Source organism: Mangifera indica, chromosome 10, assembly GCF_011075055.1.
Source record: "Mangifera indica cultivar Alphonso chromosome 10, CATAS_Mindica_2.1, whole genome shotgun sequence".
NCBI classification, from domain to species: domain Eukaryota; kingdom Viridiplantae; phylum Streptophyta; class Magnoliopsida; order Sapindales; family Anacardiaceae; genus Mangifera; species Mangifera indica.
Genome location: NC_058146.1, coordinates 3,932,491 through 3,948,879, shown reverse-complemented (window position 1 = coordinate 3,948,879; position 16,389 = coordinate 3,932,491). Strand labels below are relative to the sequence as shown.

The 16,389-nt window shown below is 33.8% G+C and overlaps 2 protein-coding genes across 4 annotated transcripts; both read left to right on the top strand.

Moving 5' to 3' along the window:
• Positions 1-3,996: 3,996 nt before the first annotated feature.
• Positions 3,997-12,750, top strand: LOC123227644 (TBC1 domain family member 9B-like). Of its 3 annotated transcripts, none has more exons than XM_044652736.1 (19): positions 3,997-4,323; positions 4,819-4,984; positions 5,186-5,255; positions 5,556-6,179; positions 6,273-6,458; positions 6,581-6,694; positions 7,022-7,080; positions 7,432-7,498; positions 7,628-7,679; positions 7,786-7,878; positions 8,092-8,175; positions 8,292-8,716; positions 9,377-9,438; positions 9,873-9,942; positions 10,380-10,460; positions 10,569-10,670; positions 10,932-11,056; positions 11,287-11,398; positions 11,526-11,886. In XM_044652736.1, the coding sequence occupies exons 2-19, from the start codon at positions 4,941-4,943 to the stop codon at positions 11,658-11,660; spliced, it is 2,505 nt and encodes an 834-aa protein (XP_044508671.1). In that variant the 5' UTR covers positions 3,997-4,323; positions 4,819-4,940; the 3' UTR covers positions 11,661-11,886. The 3 variants fall into 3 exon arrangements, with proteins under 3 accessions (XP_044508671.1, XP_044508670.1, XP_044508669.1); XM_044652735.1 differs by lacking the exon at positions 4,819-4,984 and adding an exon at positions 12,041-12,750 and having other exon boundaries at positions 3,998-4,323; positions 11,526-11,670; XM_044652734.1 differs by lacking the exon at positions 4,819-4,984 and having other exon boundaries at positions 3,998-4,323.
• A 1,095-nt stretch (positions 12,751-13,845) lies between these two features.
• Positions 13,846-16,223, top strand: LOC123227133 (elongator complex protein 6). The gene is made up of 5 exons (XM_044651820.1): positions 13,846-14,182; positions 14,274-14,346; positions 14,611-14,816; positions 14,905-15,051; positions 15,865-16,223. Exons 1-5 carry the CDS (start codon positions 13,949-13,951, stop codon positions 15,985-15,987), a joined length of 783 nt encoding a protein of 260 aa, XP_044507755.1. The 5' UTR covers positions 13,846-13,948; the 3' UTR covers positions 15,988-16,223.
• Positions 16,224-16,389: the final 166 nt, after the last annotated feature.

Here is a 16,389-nt window from a genome sequence, read left to right as displayed (position 1 = left end):
GTTTTATTAAATAACTTTTTGTATCTCTTTTTTTATAATAATTCTAATTAAAATTTTTTTAAAAATAGTAATATATGTATAAATAATGGTGTCAATGATGTATAATTGTATGTTTCAAGGCGAATTATAATATTTAAAATGTTAGGGTTGTTGATGAATTTTTTGGAGAGTTTTAAAAATCCAAAAAAGCTTGAGGGTCTTTTGCATATTTAAAATTCAATTTGGTAGATTAAAAAATGGCAATCACACCTCTAAGAAACTGAAGATAACATAAAAAATTAGGATGCAAATGTTATATTATAAACTATTGAGACTATTTCAATTTATTGTTCATTTTACACAACAATCTATTATTCATTCCATATACTAAATGATTATAATTTACATATTATTTATTAAGTACAAAATATTTGGAAGTAGATTATATTTAATAAGTTTAAATTGTAATCAAAACCAGATCAAAACTCTATTTTCTCGTTTTTTATGATTTGACTTAAAATTTAAAATTGTTTGATTTTGTTTGAAAATTTTTCATACTTTTTTTTAATTTTGATGTGAAAAAGTCTGTAAACCACACAAAATCAGACTATACACACTCCTAATAAATTTTATCCACAATCTTATCAAATTTATAGGTTAAAGATGTACTCAAAAGAGAGAGGCCTTGAAGTTTAAATGGAGGAGGAATATGTGGAGAATGTATGGTCAATATGTTGTTGTATTCAATTGAGAGTGATTGAGTGAATGACATTTACGTATCGAATTAGAGGTTAATTCAAATCAACCTAAGCTTAAACTTAGACAAGTTTAAGTTTGGCTCAACTTAAAGAGAGTCAAGCTTGAGTTTTGCTATAATATTGAGTTGAGTTTGATACGATACTATAATCAAGTTAAAATCACCTAAAATGGCGTTATATTGATACAAATTAGTTAAAACAATATCATTTTTGTCAACTTTAATTTGAATTCTTCTAAATTCGTGAGTTCGACAAACCAAATATTTAAATTCAAATTTAAACTTGATAATACAAAACTCGTTATGCTTGAGCTTAAACTCAAACTTATCTAAATCAAGTTCAATTGAGCCAAATTGGCAATTGAGGTCCGCTCGAATCCACCCCAACATTGAATTCAATAATTATAGAACCTTAAACAGCAAGTTAATTGGGCACTAGAGAATGTGCTCATTTTATGCCTTGAACCTGGTTTCTTCTAAGTAACACTGTGCTGTCACAAGAAAAAAGCATAATCATCAACCTTACGGATTACAATGCCCATAACACCACTACTGCGGAACTACACTTTTTCTCCTTTTTACCTGCTTTCCCATTTCGCGCAAAACCTTTTTTTTTTTTTTTTTATGCTTTTTGTTTCACTGGATAATATAGAGATAATTACATTTTTTATCACTTTATTATATAAATCACACTTTCGTATTCAAAATTAATTTATATTTTAAAAATAACACTAGTAAAATAAAATAAAAATTTTATTATTTAAAAATTTTGAAAAAAATTAAATTTAAAATTCTAATTGTCACGTTGTAGAGGGAGTCCATGAAGTGTCACCTTTATATTGGAGTGAAAGACTTTTGATGGGTTTTGAATTTAAATGATAAGGGAGTATAAAGAAGACAAAAGACTATAGTTGTACTTTTTACAATAATGTTGATCTAACCGATATAGGAGAAAGTGGCTTGCGAGGTTAGGAGTTTCAAGTGCTTGTTAGAGTAAAAGGAATGAACGAGTGGTAGCTTGGTGCTTAAGGAGAAAATGATAAAAGTGAAAGAGAAAAAGAAAACTTTAAATAAATCTGTTGTCTATAAGGATTTAAATTTTTTTTTTTAAATTTGAGATGATATATTAATTTTTAAAGGTAAAATAGTTAAGATTAATATATTAATTTAACTTTTTAATGTTATGTCATGATTATTTTTATTTAAGTTAGGTGTTGAGTGAAAACATATAATGTATATGAGGTGATCGGGGCTGGACTCGAACCGAGCCTGAAATGAGCCAGGCTCTGCTCGGCTCGATCAAACTCGAGTTGACTCGATAGATTTTTTTTAAAATTTTTTTATACAAAATGACATCGTTTTGATCCATATATGTATACAAAACGATGTCGTTTTGATATAAAAAATGAGTCGAGCCGAGCCGTAAATGAACTGAGCTGAAAACGAGCCGAGCTGAGCCCGAGCTGGCTGCGAGCCGAACTCGACTCGGCTCGAATCCAGCCCTAGAGGTGACATATTGTTTTTAGACCAATTATTAAGATAGAAAAGTACAATCCAAAAGACTTATTCCCACCCAAGGATCTTCAATGACACCGTTTCAAATAGTTGCCTTAGTGGTTGCATTTTCATCTTGGAGGTAGAAGGGAGCACCAACAAATAGGAGGTTGGTCGAAAAACGGTAGTCAAAGAAAAAAGGTGAACGAATGAAACTCTAGGGAAAAAAAATGTAACTTTTTAAACTTTTAAATGAAATAAATTATTAATTTTTTAAATTAAAGAGGATAAAATTTTATGTTTTAATATTATTAATTAAATAACATTTTTACCCTTATAATTAACAACAAATTTTAGAAAAATTTAAATGACGAATGAGTATTTAGGTTTTTGAAATTTTGTAAGTAAGAATTTGAAAATAGATCAAACCTTGGGTGGGAATAAGATGTTTGGCCTTATAAAAAAGATTATGATAACAAAAATAAATGTGAATCAATTACACTAGTTTTATGTGAATTATTAAAGATGTTTAAAGAAAATAAATGCATAAAGCACTTCAAATACCTGAAATTAAATAGCATTGCAAATTTTATAATGTTATTATATAATTTGATATGGTTTATTTTTCCCAATGGTCATGACAAAAAGGTGCACCTTTTGTAGCTCTAAAAATAGTACTGAAAATTATGGCACGTTTGACCCTAAAATGGGGTGAATCTGCACCCATTGAGGTGACAAACTGAAGCATGTTGCGTTGATTTAGTTTTTTATTAGGCCAATGGAGTATTTACCACCCAAGATTTAGTCGAAATTATAAGGATACCTATGATAGGCCATAAAGCTAAATATTTATTCAGGAACTAATTTCTGTTAAAATTTTTTATCAGAGACAGAGATAAAATTGTTATTTTATCATAAACCTTAAAACTCTAAAAAATTATATCATTTTTTTAAGTTAGTTTTAAAAACTAATAATTTTCTCTTATGATTAAACTTTGAAAAGTTACAATTCCTTTGAGGTTTTAATTTTTCAGTTGACCTACTAGAATCTGATAGCTCAATAGAATCCAACCAATGGGGAGAAGAAGCGTCGATGAAGGATTCGACGAAGAAGAAGTACCTTCTCCACGATGATCGGATTCTGGTGGATTACCTGAAAAATTGAAACCCTAAAAAAAAAATACGGTTTTTCAAAGTTTAATCAAAAAGAAAATTATTAATTTTCTAAATTAAAAAAAATTATAAATTTTTAGGTTTTTTAAGTTTAATGATAAAATAATAATTTTACTCTTAATTTTAATAAAAAATTCTAATAAAAATTAATATGTTGGTGGATATTTATGTTTTTAAACAATTATAAGCATGTTTTCGCGATGATATTAAAACTTGGGTGGGCTATAGTATTTTTATTACAATTTTTTTCGTAGATAGGATCATGATCAATATGCAGCCTCATGCGTTAAGCTTTCAATTTTGTTTTTAATTTTGTCATTTTCAACACCATTGCCGACATCGACATCATTACAAGTAACTTTCACCTCCCATCCAATTTTTCATAATTTGCTCAGATTAATTCCAACGAAAAATAATAAAAACATTTTTGAATTTTCTAAAATAACAAAAATCTCTTGAATAATAATAAAAATATTATTTAATAAAATAAATTCTTTTGAATTATTGTTACAACTTGCATATATTTTAAGGATAATGACAGGCTTAATTAACTTAATTAAGGTTCATCACTGTCAATCTCCCTGGCTCTTTTCTATATATTTTTCTTCTTATGGAACTCCGTGCGAAGAAATGAAAAAAATTCACACACACATGATGATAATGCAACGTTAATCTCGCCCTTTGGATGTGACGTGTCCTTCGTTTCTCTCTGCGTTACACCAAACCGCACTCACTCGGTCAGGGACTCCTCTCTCTCTCTCTCTCTCCCTCATTTCAGTTGTAGAAAATCAAGGAGTTCGCTGCATCTTTCGTCAAAAACCTGTTGGTTCGTAACTGACGGACCAATCAAATCCATACGCGTTATCCTAAATGAAGACCGTCACCGCCACCAAGCCTATTAATCCGCTCGTCACCAAGAGGTATCTATGCATGTGTGTAGGGATATTTGTGTGTATTAATGTTCACCACCGCCGTTTCTCTCCTCTCGCCACGCGTCATCTTTTCCTAGGGTTTTCGTTTTCAATTTCATTTTTTTCTCTTATCATTCTTTCATATGAAAAAAACACACCCACACACAATGTGTTTGCGGCTTTGATCATATCGATCGTTACTTTATCATTAATAATTTTGACTCTTTGACTCCGATTTATGCGTGCTTGTTGATAGTTTCCTTAGATTTTCTGTTATTGTCTGCCCATTTTAACTGATTTTTTTTCCTTCCGTCGCTTTGATTTTTTTTTTTTTTTAGTTTGGACTGATTCTTGGAAACTTCTGAGGATTTTTTGTGCTTTGTGCTACATTTTGTCGTGTATGTTTACTCGAATCAGCCGCCATTGTACTTTGATTTGCGTAGATCTTGAAAGTGGATTAGTGATCTCGATTACATTGTTTTTTATTTGATTGGATTTAATTAGTGTTAGTGGAGGTTGGCGTATTGGCTTCTCTTAGGATTGTGTGGAATGTGGCATGGTTTCCAGTAAATTTAGACCGAAATGGCAAGTGATTTGGGAAGTAGAGTTGTGGTAATGAGGGTAATATGTTGACTTATGCGAATCGGAGCTTTTTAGAGGTCGATTGTAGGTAATTGGAATTGGGTTTCTGCGTAAATTTTTGTAGCGTTTGGTTTATAATTGATGGTCTTCGTTTGGTTTATAATTGATGGTCTTAGTTCGGAGTTTTATATTGATGAATACTCGATTGAGATTCTATTGTGGGCTTTCATGCTGAAAATTAGACTCCACTGTTTCATGGAATTAAAAGAAATAAGTTTTGGTTTGGCAGGGATACTTATGGGTTTGCAGTGAGACCGCAGCATGTACAAAGATATAGAGAGTATGCAAATATTTACAAGGTCTTTTTCTGCCTACGCTTATTTCTTTTGTCAAATTTATCGTTATTTTTGTATATTTTCTGGGGTTTTAATTGATTGTTTGGGATTTTAGTGCTACAGAGATGGCAAAAGAAATTTCTGAGAAATTTATTTATTTATAGTTTTCTAAGTAACAGTGAACGGCTTTTTGATGAGTAATAGTTGCAAAAAAGTACCATACTAAGTACTGGAGATTTGACCATGAGACAATTTGGTTTATGAGGTCATAACTGAAGAAGTGGTTAAGAAACTGACATATTCTGTTTATATACATGGTACTAGGAGGAAGAGGAGGAAAGATCAGACAGGTGGAAGAGCTTCTTGGAGCGGCAAGCAGAGTTGGCTCAGTTGCCTGTTAATGGGTTATCTTTTGAGGAAGACAACAAAAAATTGCATACTGAAGCTGAGGGGGAAGTGGCTTGTGATAATCAAGAGAAGGTTGTTGAAGTAGATGATGCAAGTGTCAAGAAGCCTGATTCTGAGTGCTCCCCTGAAAATGGTGAAGCAAAGGAAGAGATACAGTCCACATCAAGGGAAAAGCCTCATAGGATCCTAACATGGACTGAGATTAGACCATCACTTCGTGGCATTGAAGAAATGATGTGTATGCGTGTAAAAAAGAAAGGAAATTTATCTAAAAACAAAGAGACTGGAAGAGGGAAGCCTTCAACTCCTATTGATGAGGTTAAATCCTTGAAAGTAGCTTCAGAGGAGGACTCTGATGATGAGTTTTATGATGTGGAAAAGTCAGATCCGGCTCAGGATGGCCCATCAAGTGATAGTGTGACTGCCCCTGCCGCTGGTTCTAATGCTGCTGATGCAGCCCCTCTAGAATCTGTATTTCCTTGGAAAGAAGAGTTGGAGGTCCTTGTTCGTGGGGGAGTGCCAATGGCTCTACGAGGAGAGGTATGCCATGCACTTTTGAGCTCTCTCCTACTTTTCTTAAGGTTTCGTTTCTTGGATGACATACATCTTAATTCCTTGATGCTTTCAATTTAGCTTTGGCAAGCATTTGTGGGTGTGAGGGCACGCCGAGTGGAGAAGTATTACCAGGATTTGCTTGCTTCCGAAACTAAGTCTGGCAATAACACAGAAGAAAATAGTTCTCTGTCTGACAGTGATAGCAAGAGTTTAACTACAGATTCTGTCTGTATGCCCGAGAAATGGAAAGGGCAGATTGAGAAGGTCACCACAGATGCAATATTTTCAGTTTTGATGCTCAATGTCTTAAGTTTGTGGGTTCTACTTTCGTTTCTTTGGTATTTCACATTGAGGTTTCCCAAGTTTGATATAGGGTATGAATGCAGGATTTGCCTCGAACATTCCCAGGGCATCCTGCTCTGGATGATGATGGTAGAAATGCTTTGAGGCGGTTACTTACAGCATATGCTCGACACAACCCTTCTGTTGGGTACTGTCAGGTATATGTTTTGAAGTAGGTTATTTGTTTTCTAATCATGTTCATGGTATTCCTGGAATGCTGTATGCAAAAAGGGTGAAACACTACCTTATGTTTTTGCCTAAATGCAGCACATGTGAAAATGTTTATGAGTACATGCAAGATTATACCACTTAATGCAAAATTTATATGAGACACCTGTTCTGCATAATATTTCCTCTTTCACAATTATTGTAAAATTTTATGTTGCCTTGAGATGTAATATTTTCAGGTCTATACATTTTTTACATAGTCAAATAAGCGATTTTTCTGATCTGGTATCTCTTCTTTCTATTTCTTTACCATGCAGGCCATGAATTTCTTTGCTGCACTGTTACTTCTGATGATGCCTGAAGAAAATGCCTTCTGGTAGGTTGAGGAACTTATCTGAATTATCGTCATTATGTCACTAGCTTCTCACTCTCTTGAATGAATGCATAATGTTACGCTTTCTCTCTTTAATTTTTTTGCATTCTTATCATTGTTTTGACAATAACTGCTTTGTTGCCTATTTATATATTTCTAAAGGAATAAATAGTGTTCTAATCCAGTTTGAATTTTAGTCTGGAATCAAAAGGATCATTGAAATGTACACTATAATCATAACTTTTGCATCCCCTCTTTTGTGAAGCATTGTTCTTGTTTTTTTTTTCCAGTTAGCTAGAGGCTCTGAACTAAGAAAAATAGCCTTTTTGACTACATCTTCTTGTAAATTTTCAGGGCATTAATGGGCATTATTGACGACTATTTTGATGGATATTACTCTGAGGAAATGATAGAGTCTCAGGTAATGGTTCCCATCTTGCTCCTTCCAAAAATTAGCTGTTTTTTGTATGTGTGTTTTCTCCTCCAACAAGACATATTGAAGAAGTACAAATACTGATGGGTATTAGATGGGCTCGTTTTATGTCTTCAGGTTGACCAACTTGTTTTTGAGGAGTTGGTGCGCGAGAGATTTCCTAAATTGGGTTTGTTTTTAAATTTATATATCTAGTTTGTTGTTGATTTTGCATATTCTCAAATGGCTCTTTGCATGAATCTTGTTTGGTGATGTTACATTGATATCTGGTGCAGTCAATCATCTGGATTACCTGGGAGTGCAGGTAGCATGGGTTAGTGGACCGTGGTTCCTTTCCATTTTCATGAACATGCTTCCATGGGAAAGTGGTCAGGTTTTATGCTGTTGTTTTTATTTATTTAGCCTCATTATATAAAACTTGGTTTTTGACAAAGCATCATAAGATTAATTTTGTTCCCTAAAAAGTGATCTTACACTTGATTATTTCACCAATTTTTTGCTTTTTTGTTTGCATAATAGACAGTGGTGTAATTTCTTAGTTGCAAGTTTCCTTATAAACTGAAGACTTTCCCTGATTGCAGTTCTTCGGGTCTGGGATGTGCTGCTTTTTGAAGGAAACCGTGTCATGCTTCTTAGAACAGCACTTGCTTTGATGGAATTATATGGTACTGGATAAAAGAACATCCAAGTTTCTGGGTTCAAGTGATGTATAACGGAATTTGAAATAAAACCTGTTGGCTGTTTTGCTTTGTGAAACTTAATTTTGCTCAGTTACTTGTAGGCCCTGCATTAGTTACAACTAAGGATGCTGGAGATGCAGTTACTTTGCTTCAGTCGCTGGCTGGCTCAACCTTTGATAGCAGTCAACTTGTATTGACAGCTTGCATGGGTTTCCAAAATGTAAATGAAAGCAGATTAGTGGAGTTGAGAAACAAGCATCGGCCAGATGTAATAGCTGCCATTGAGGAAAGATCAAAGGGGCTTCAAGCTTGGAGGGATTCTCAGGGTCTATCATCTAAGCTATTTAATTTTCAGCAGGATCCCAAGACAATGTTAATAGAAACAAATAAAGGAGCACGAACAGATGATACACAGACAAATGGTAATCTATCTCGTTCAGAGTCTGGATCCACAAATGCAGATGAAGTTCTTATTAGCCTTACAGCAGATGTGGAGATAGATTCTGCTCCAGATCTTCGAGATCAGGTAGGTTATATATCTTCTCCTACTTATGTGCTTAATGTACTTCTCCATCTTTGAGAGTAAAGAAGTTGAAAAATCCCATTTTCTATATATTAATGCATGGTAAGGACGTTTAACTTACATAATGGCTGGAGACTCATATGGGCTAGTTTGTATGTCAATTTATAGGACTACGCCTTGAAAGGGATTACATAAATCTGCATTTTTTAATTTGATGTGGATGAAAAAGGAATAACGTTGTTTTGATTATAAAATATTTATCGGTGATTGATGTTACTTCTTTTTTCTCTTGATAAATAAACTCTGAATGAAGAAGACTTTGGTAATTTTTGGTTATGAATGCTTGGGGCCATGGAAGCAGTATATGTGAGGGTGAAACGAGAAGTCTTGAATTGAGTAATTTGCTGTGATTTAATATATCATTAGGAATTTTGTCTTAGATTGATTGGTTACACTAGCTATCTATCACAAATTTGGGAGTAAGAATGGGCACTCTGAATTTATTTTCTAATTTGTCCTTTCCTACCATACCTATGATTGAAAACATGAAAGCAAAGATTTTATGCCTCTTTAGGTAATTTAAAATTCTATCATTGTAGTAAGATGGTAAACTAAATCACTTCTTTTATAATATACTCATTTTAATTTTTTAGCTGATTGCAGGTGGTGTGGTTAAAAGTTGAATTATGCAAATTACTGGAGGAAAAAAGATCTGCTTTGCTCAGGTTAGTGTTTTGACATGCTGTCCGAAAACTTATTATGATACTGACAACATCTGTACAAAAAGTTCTTTTGTTTTTGTGGTTTAATATGCCTATCCTTAGTTAATTGTTTATCATAATTCTTAGCTTCTTCATGACAAAGTTGTATTGATCTCATTATCGAGTAATTCTAACCTTCTCCATGCAAGTCAGAGGTCCTTTACCTGAGGGTTTAGAAATAAGGACCTAGATTTGCAAATTAAAAATCTGAAATATGAATTCTGGAGGTTAATTGGTATAGGGGTGTACTCAGGAACGTTGGAAGTCCTTTGGCCTACCATGTATGATTGAGAAGTTGCAATAAGTTTCATCAGTGGAATATCTATGTTTATTAATCCATTTGGCTTTTCATTCTAATTTTAGATCATTACATGAATGTTTCTTTCCTTTTTGGTCAGAGCTGAAGAGCTGGAGACAGCTTTGATGGAGATGGTCAAGCAGGACAATCGGCGGCAATTGAGTGCTAAGGTTCATTCAATAAGTTTTAACTGTTGGAAGTTTTGTTTTGTTTTGATATATTATTGTCATTCTTACTATATTTTCTGCCTTTTGTTTAGTCTCCTACTTTTATTGGGAACCTCTTGCTAGTATGACTTTAGAAAGACAGTATTTTGTCACTTGCTATGCACAGCATTATGTGTGTGTTCATTGGAGGGATTGAATATATAATAAATGTGATTTTTTTTTTCCAGATATTTTAGGGTATTAGGGTGGGAATTCTCAACTTGTCAAATATGTAAACATTCTGTTTTAACTTCATAGCATATAAATTGGACTCATTGTAATTGTGAATTGAAATAATGAGGTGCACAAAAATATTCAGAGAACATAGTTGATTTTTTTAGTAGCTAAACTTTCCTTCAGTCAATTATATTGCACTCTTAATTTCTTCTATTGTTCTTTAGGTTGAGCAATTAGAGCAAGAGGTTTCTGAGCTTAGGAGGGCCTTCGCTGAAAAGCAGGAGCAAGAAAGTGCCATGCTCCAGGTACTTTTTTTAACTTCACTTTCAATTGCTATCTGCTTAAGGAAATATCACTCTTCTCCTTACATTGGCTCGCTGTGTAAACTTTGTGATCACTCAAAAATTTCAAAGGTGTTAATGCGGGTTGAGCAAGAACAAAGGGTAACAGAAGACGCTCGCAGATTTGCTGAGCAAGAGGCTGCAGCTCAGAGACATGCTACTCAAGTGCTTCAGGTGCTTAATTTAATTTGAAATTTCTGATAATGATATCTAACACACAGTTATTACAAGATATTGGTAAACTAGCTAGAGAGTCTTTGATTTATGATAAACTTACATCTTTGTTTGATCTTCTTTAAACTATCTGGGGTTCTAACATTAATCCTATTCAACTGTCTACTGTTATGTGGGGTGGTAATCAGCCATTTAAAGTATTAACTGTCTAAGGTCTTTTGTTTCGGATATTTGAAAGTTATCAAACCTGTGTTTATGCAGGAAAAGTATGAAGAGGCCATGGCTTCGCTTGCAGAAATGGAAAAAAGAGTGGTTATGGCAGAATCTATGTTGGAGGCTACCTTGCAGTACCAATCCGGCAAACTGAAGGCACAGCCATCTCCAAGGTGTGTAATCAATCTTTGCTTCTATTAGATTCTCTTATGGCCTCCTGCATTATTGTTCTCATTGTTAAACAAAATTTTATCCGTCTTTATCTTCTATACAACATCATTTTATTCCGTATTTACTGTTCCATGCAAGTGAAGGGACTTGATTACTGTTGTGTTTTAGATACTATGCTTATTGTGCCTTTATGGAGAAAATCTGTCTTCTGATGCATGGTATGGCATTGTAGATCTCCCCAGCCAGATTCAAAAGCTCATCAAGAACCCATGCCAGAACTGCCTGGAAGGAAGATTAGTTTATTAGCTCGACCTTTTGGACTTGGCTGGCGAGACCGGAACAAGGTAAGATTTTTCTTTCTTTATATGGATTTAACACAATGAAGAGTATAAAGTTGTTTATAACATCATATTAAGCTGAGCAGGATTGATTTATACCATGCATGTTATTATTCAACTATGTTGTATGCAGCAACAGGAAAAACCTATTAGCACAGATACGCCAACAGATGCCAAGTCTGCTGATATAAAGTTGTCAGACAAGGGGCAAAGCCAAAGCAGCCCGCAGAAAGAAACAAATGGAAACAGTGATGAAGTACAAGAGTGAAGAAATGCAGGTTAATTATAATGATAATTTGATACCTATATATATATATATATATATCCATCTTTTGATTCCATTGGTTTGGAAGATATATTTTGTGGCAGAGTGTAGAAAATTTACTTGTCTGTAATTTTTTACTGGTGAGAACCAATACAAAAATTCATATATCCATTAATTGTTCATCCGTTCATTAAGTAGAGAAGTAATAATAATATTGTCTAGAGAATAAGTGAATGTGTGATGAATCGATGAGATCATAGTAAAAACAATTGTACAATCTTTTTATTCTTGTATCCTTCCTATAATTATTACTTTTATTATGCCATTACAATCATTTTAGAGGCGTCTTAAATAATTTATAATTTATAATTTGTTTTACATAGGTGAGCTTTGAAAGAAACGTTAGCAGTTTGATACTTTGTGTGTAAGTTTGGACCCATTTGAGCTTGAATGTGAACCAAGGAAATAATTAGAGTTTTGCGGCAAAATAAATTCTAGGAGATAGGATTCTTCTTGATTGGATGGATGGTTTATTCAGACACCTGGTGCTGGCAGTTCCTATCGATTTCTCAGGATTGAAATCTGTTAAATTCTCTCAGTTATCTGACTGTCACTGTTCCCTTCTGGTTCTGAGGGTGGAAGAGCTTGTGGGGGAGCTCTGGACTGGTAACTGGGTTTTGGGATCATACATTTGAGAAGCAAGACTAGAAAGGGCAGTGGCTACATCAGCTGGGGCCGCATATTAGGCTCTAAATAAACACACATTGCGGCAACAGCAAGAGCTTGGTGTAAATCTCTCAGTGGATAGTGGCCTTGGAGCATTGGGTCAGCCATCTGTGAGAATTTCCTTCTATCTTCAAACAAAGGCCGTGTCTGCAACATCAGAAAAGCATTTTCAGAAGATTAGCATATTGAACTACCCTTCTGAAAAATTCAAAATTCGTTTAACTTGTGGCTACACTGATAATGTTCAGAGAGATTACATTTGTGGCTAACCACCAGAGTCTTTGGCTAACTTTTATATTGCTCCCAACTAGTTTGTGCAGGGATGGTTTAACCTCTTTTCAATGCATCCCCACGGTTATACTGTGCACGTCCTGTGGCCGGAGTGCCTAATTAGAAATATTGCATCCAAGAAATTAGTGACCATGTACACTCACATTTTACCATGTCATAAATAAAGATGCACGCATTGAAACTTCTTGATAAGGAGTAAGGAGACTTACACACCCAAAAACTCTCATGGAAGGGAATGATGGAGTCAGTAGGAGCAAACCAACAACAAATTTCTTCTCCTTCTATCTCTCATGGTGGTAAGCTCTAGGCATCTCGCCTGATTCTTTAGGGCAACTTAATGAATTTGAGGAAATTGAGATTGAGTTTGAACCATTGGTTTTGATTGGGAGTGAAGATATGAAGTCAGAGAGAGTAGAATGGGACACATGGTGGTGGTGGCAACAATGGTGGTACAGTGGACAAAGAGTGAGGAGGAAGAGGGGAGGGTTTTAAATGAAAATGCATTTTACATAAAGAGTAGTACATTAAAAGAAAAGAAAAATATTTTCGATTTTTCACTATCTATTGAAAGTCATTTTAGACTTTTCGTAAATTCATCATCTATTCACGGATTTTGTAATTAAAATTAACAAAATTTATTATGATAATTAAGAAACAAACTTTTTAAACATAAAAACAAAAAAATCATTTCACCAAAGTTTGGATGACATTCTATCACCTTTTTTATAATTTATTTGTGGAAAATGAATGGAACTCATCAAAATTCTTCCAAGCCATGATTCTTAACATTTCTTCTCATTTTTTTATATTGAGTATCGTATTATATAATATTATTTTTAAAAATAAAATAATAAAAAATTTTAATTAACATATCATCATTCTAAAAAATATCATAAATATATTTAAAATTTTATAATTTCTTATATACATCTCTATTGCATTATCAATTTTTTTTTTTTAAAATGTATCATTTCGTATCATTAATAGATATTATATCATAAAATACATATATTATATCATATTATTTTAATATATATTATAATATGTATAATGTTTCACATATATGATACTGTATGAAATTATAAATTTTTATTATACCTGCTAAACTTTTCAAAGCCTACTACTTTTTTTAAAACCCCCTTCAAAATGATTATTTATAATTGTTTCCCATATCGTTTGCACTGATGAAGCCGGAAAAAAAAAAAAAAAAAGACAATGCAAAACTCTGAACCCTAAACCCACAGCACCACCATCGAAATTCAAATAAGTCTAAAATGAACAATCAAGCGTTGAATCTGCTTGACAAAGCTTTAGGGTTAGAGCAACAGAGCGAATCATGGCCCCTGAGTGGGCGAGTCTTGTTGATCGAGGACTGCGTCGAGACAAGCGGCTCGTTCGTGCTTCACCAACTCGTTAAACGCGCTCTCTCTTCAAATTCATCGAATGTCATCATCTTTATTGCCCTCTCCAATTCCTTCTCTCACTATGACCGCATTCTCCGTAAACTCGTAAGTATTAGGGCGTGTATACCTCTGTTTGTTTGAGTTTTGATAATAAATGTGTTTTAACTTTAGGATGTTCGTTATGTTATGGTTATAGGGGTGCAATCTAGTGATACAGAGGGACAGTAAGCGTTTCTTTTTCTTTGATATGCTTATGCTGCAGTGTTCAGGTGAGAAAATTCAGGTAAAAGTGTTTTTGCCGAAAGTATTTTACATGAGTTAACAAATTGTTTGGGATTTCAAACGTCTATATTAGCTAAGTTATTTTAAAATATTGTTCTCCCGGTGGGAATTTCCTTTCTTCTTTTTTCTTGGTTTGTTTTTAAGACCGTACATTACTTCCGCTTTGTCAATGATAAAACTTTGAGGACTGTTGAATATTTTGTTATGATTTAATTGACAAGAAGCCTTGTTTGACTCTGATACATGACTAGATGGAGATGAAGCAAATTCTGGTCAAGGTGGACTTGTATTATTGTATGAGAAAATAAGAAAAATTATTTGTGGCTTACCGAAAGACAAGAAGAATCACGTTACAGTAATGATAGATGATATGTCTCTCATTGAGGTGGCTGCTAATGGTGCTTCAGATTATGTCTTAGATTTCCTGCATTACTGCCACACTTTAACATCAGAATTTGTAAGATAAAGCTTCAGCCTCTTACTCTTTTTCCACTCTTTTGGTCGAGTGATGCCAATTCTTGCTTCTTACTTAATTTTCATCACAGGATTGTTCTTTAGTCTCACTTAATCATGAGGATATATATTCAAGCATGGAGAGGCCTAAGTTTATATTACAGATGGAGTACCTTGCAGACATTCTGATAAAAACAGAGCCTTTGGCTACTGGTTTGGCAGCTGATGTGCATGGTCAGGTATGTTTGTATGCATATATGAGTTTATTATCAGTGGGCTTATTCTGTCATTAGTTTGAGTTCACTGCTTAGGAAAGGTCTGTGAAATGGTTGACTCAATAAATTTTATTTTGTATCTAGGGAATTCTAACTTTCACTGTTATTTCGGTTTTCCTGGTTCCCTGGTTCTGCGTTTGCCAATTGAGGACGCTGATTTTAAAAATCAGCAATAATTTGAGCTGTAATGGCAATTCCCTCTGGCACTCGTATGGTACAAATTGGAGATAGAATTGGTCCAAATATCAATTATGTTTGGTACTTGCCGGTTGTAAAGTAATTGTTATGGCTGTTTACTGACTGTGCATACCCCAGGAAACTTCAATATACTAATTTATATGTCTCTAAAATGTTAATGTGCATTGGTTTATATGTTGTTTCCATAAGGCTAACATAAATATGCTGCTCATCTTTTAGTTGTGTTGTTATGCAAATTCATATAAAAATCGAATCTTTACCTGAATGGAATACTAGAACTTTAGTTCTGGAAAACTGTAACCTATTGTTTTACAGCAAAGGGTTATAATGAGCATGTCTTTTTTTGACCTGTCCAACTAAATAATTGGAATATCGGCAATCCAAAATGATTTAGCCACTGGAACTGTTACATTTTCGTGCTTTAAATCTCATAAACTGAATTTTGCCATCTGTTAAAACATTAGAGGTTCTGTTAATTACTTGGGTAAATTAAAAATTTAATGGAAGATACATGCCGTTATGGACTTTGATGATGCAAGTGATTTACCCATAGTTTCTAACAATAATTCTCTGTTGCAGTTGACAGTTTTGAACAAGGTAATATCTGATGCCCCAGGGAACTCAAGGAACAAGATACACAATTTCCACTTCAAGGTCAAGGAAAATGGTGTTGACTGTTTCTATCCCGGGAGCCAGGCTTGAGAAACAGGCAACATTATTTTTATGGGTAATTGAATTTGTGCACTGACATATAGATGTTGTTTTACAGTTTGCTAGAAGAAAGCTTTATGTTATTTCATGTGGAAAAGCTTGTATCTTATATTGATGAACATTGAAGAGAAAGAAAATTCCTTCAGAACAGAACATCTTTACAACCCCTCAATGGATTGTTTGTTGAATCTATTTTTAAATCAAAGAAATTTTGAGACGATTTGAAATGCTGGATTGTTTGTGAGATTATCGAGATAATACCAGACCAGACCGGGGCATTTGCATGTTATTTAGGACAGGAAAATATGGTATATAATCTAACAATCTTATAAAGTAACTAAGCCTAGAGACGATTTTGGTGATTTCTTTACAAGGTGTTTATTTAAAATTTGT

What these genes read in the sequence shown, in the direction of transcription:
- LOC123227644 (XM_044652735.1), top strand. Translation starts at nt 4,274, where the DNA reads ATGAAGACCGTCACCGCCACCAAGCCTATTAATCCGCTCGTCACCAAG. An exon ending in AGTATGCAAATATTTACAAG is followed by an intron (nt 5,256 to 5,555) that starts GTCTTTTTCTGC and finishes ACATGGTACTAG; the next exon opens with GAGGAAGAGGAGGAAAGATC. An exon ending in GGCGGCAATTGAGTGCTAAG is followed by an intron (nt 9,943 to 10,379) that starts GTTCATTCAATA and finishes ATTGTTCTTTAG; the next exon opens with GTTGAGCAATTAGAGCAAGA.
- LOC123227133 (XM_044651820.1), top strand. Translation starts at nt 13,949, where the DNA reads ATGAACAATCAAGCGTTGAATCTGCTTGACAAAGCTTTAGGGTTAGAG. An exon ending in ACACTTTAACATCAGAATTT is followed by an intron (nt 14,817 to 14,904) that starts GTAAGATAAAGC and finishes TTTTCATCACAG; the next exon opens with GATTGTTCTTTAGTCTCACT. An exon ending in CAGCTGATGTGCATGGTCAG is followed by an intron (nt 15,052 to 15,864) that starts GTATGTTTGTAT and finishes TCTCTGTTGCAG; the next exon opens with TTGACAGTTTTGAACAAGGT.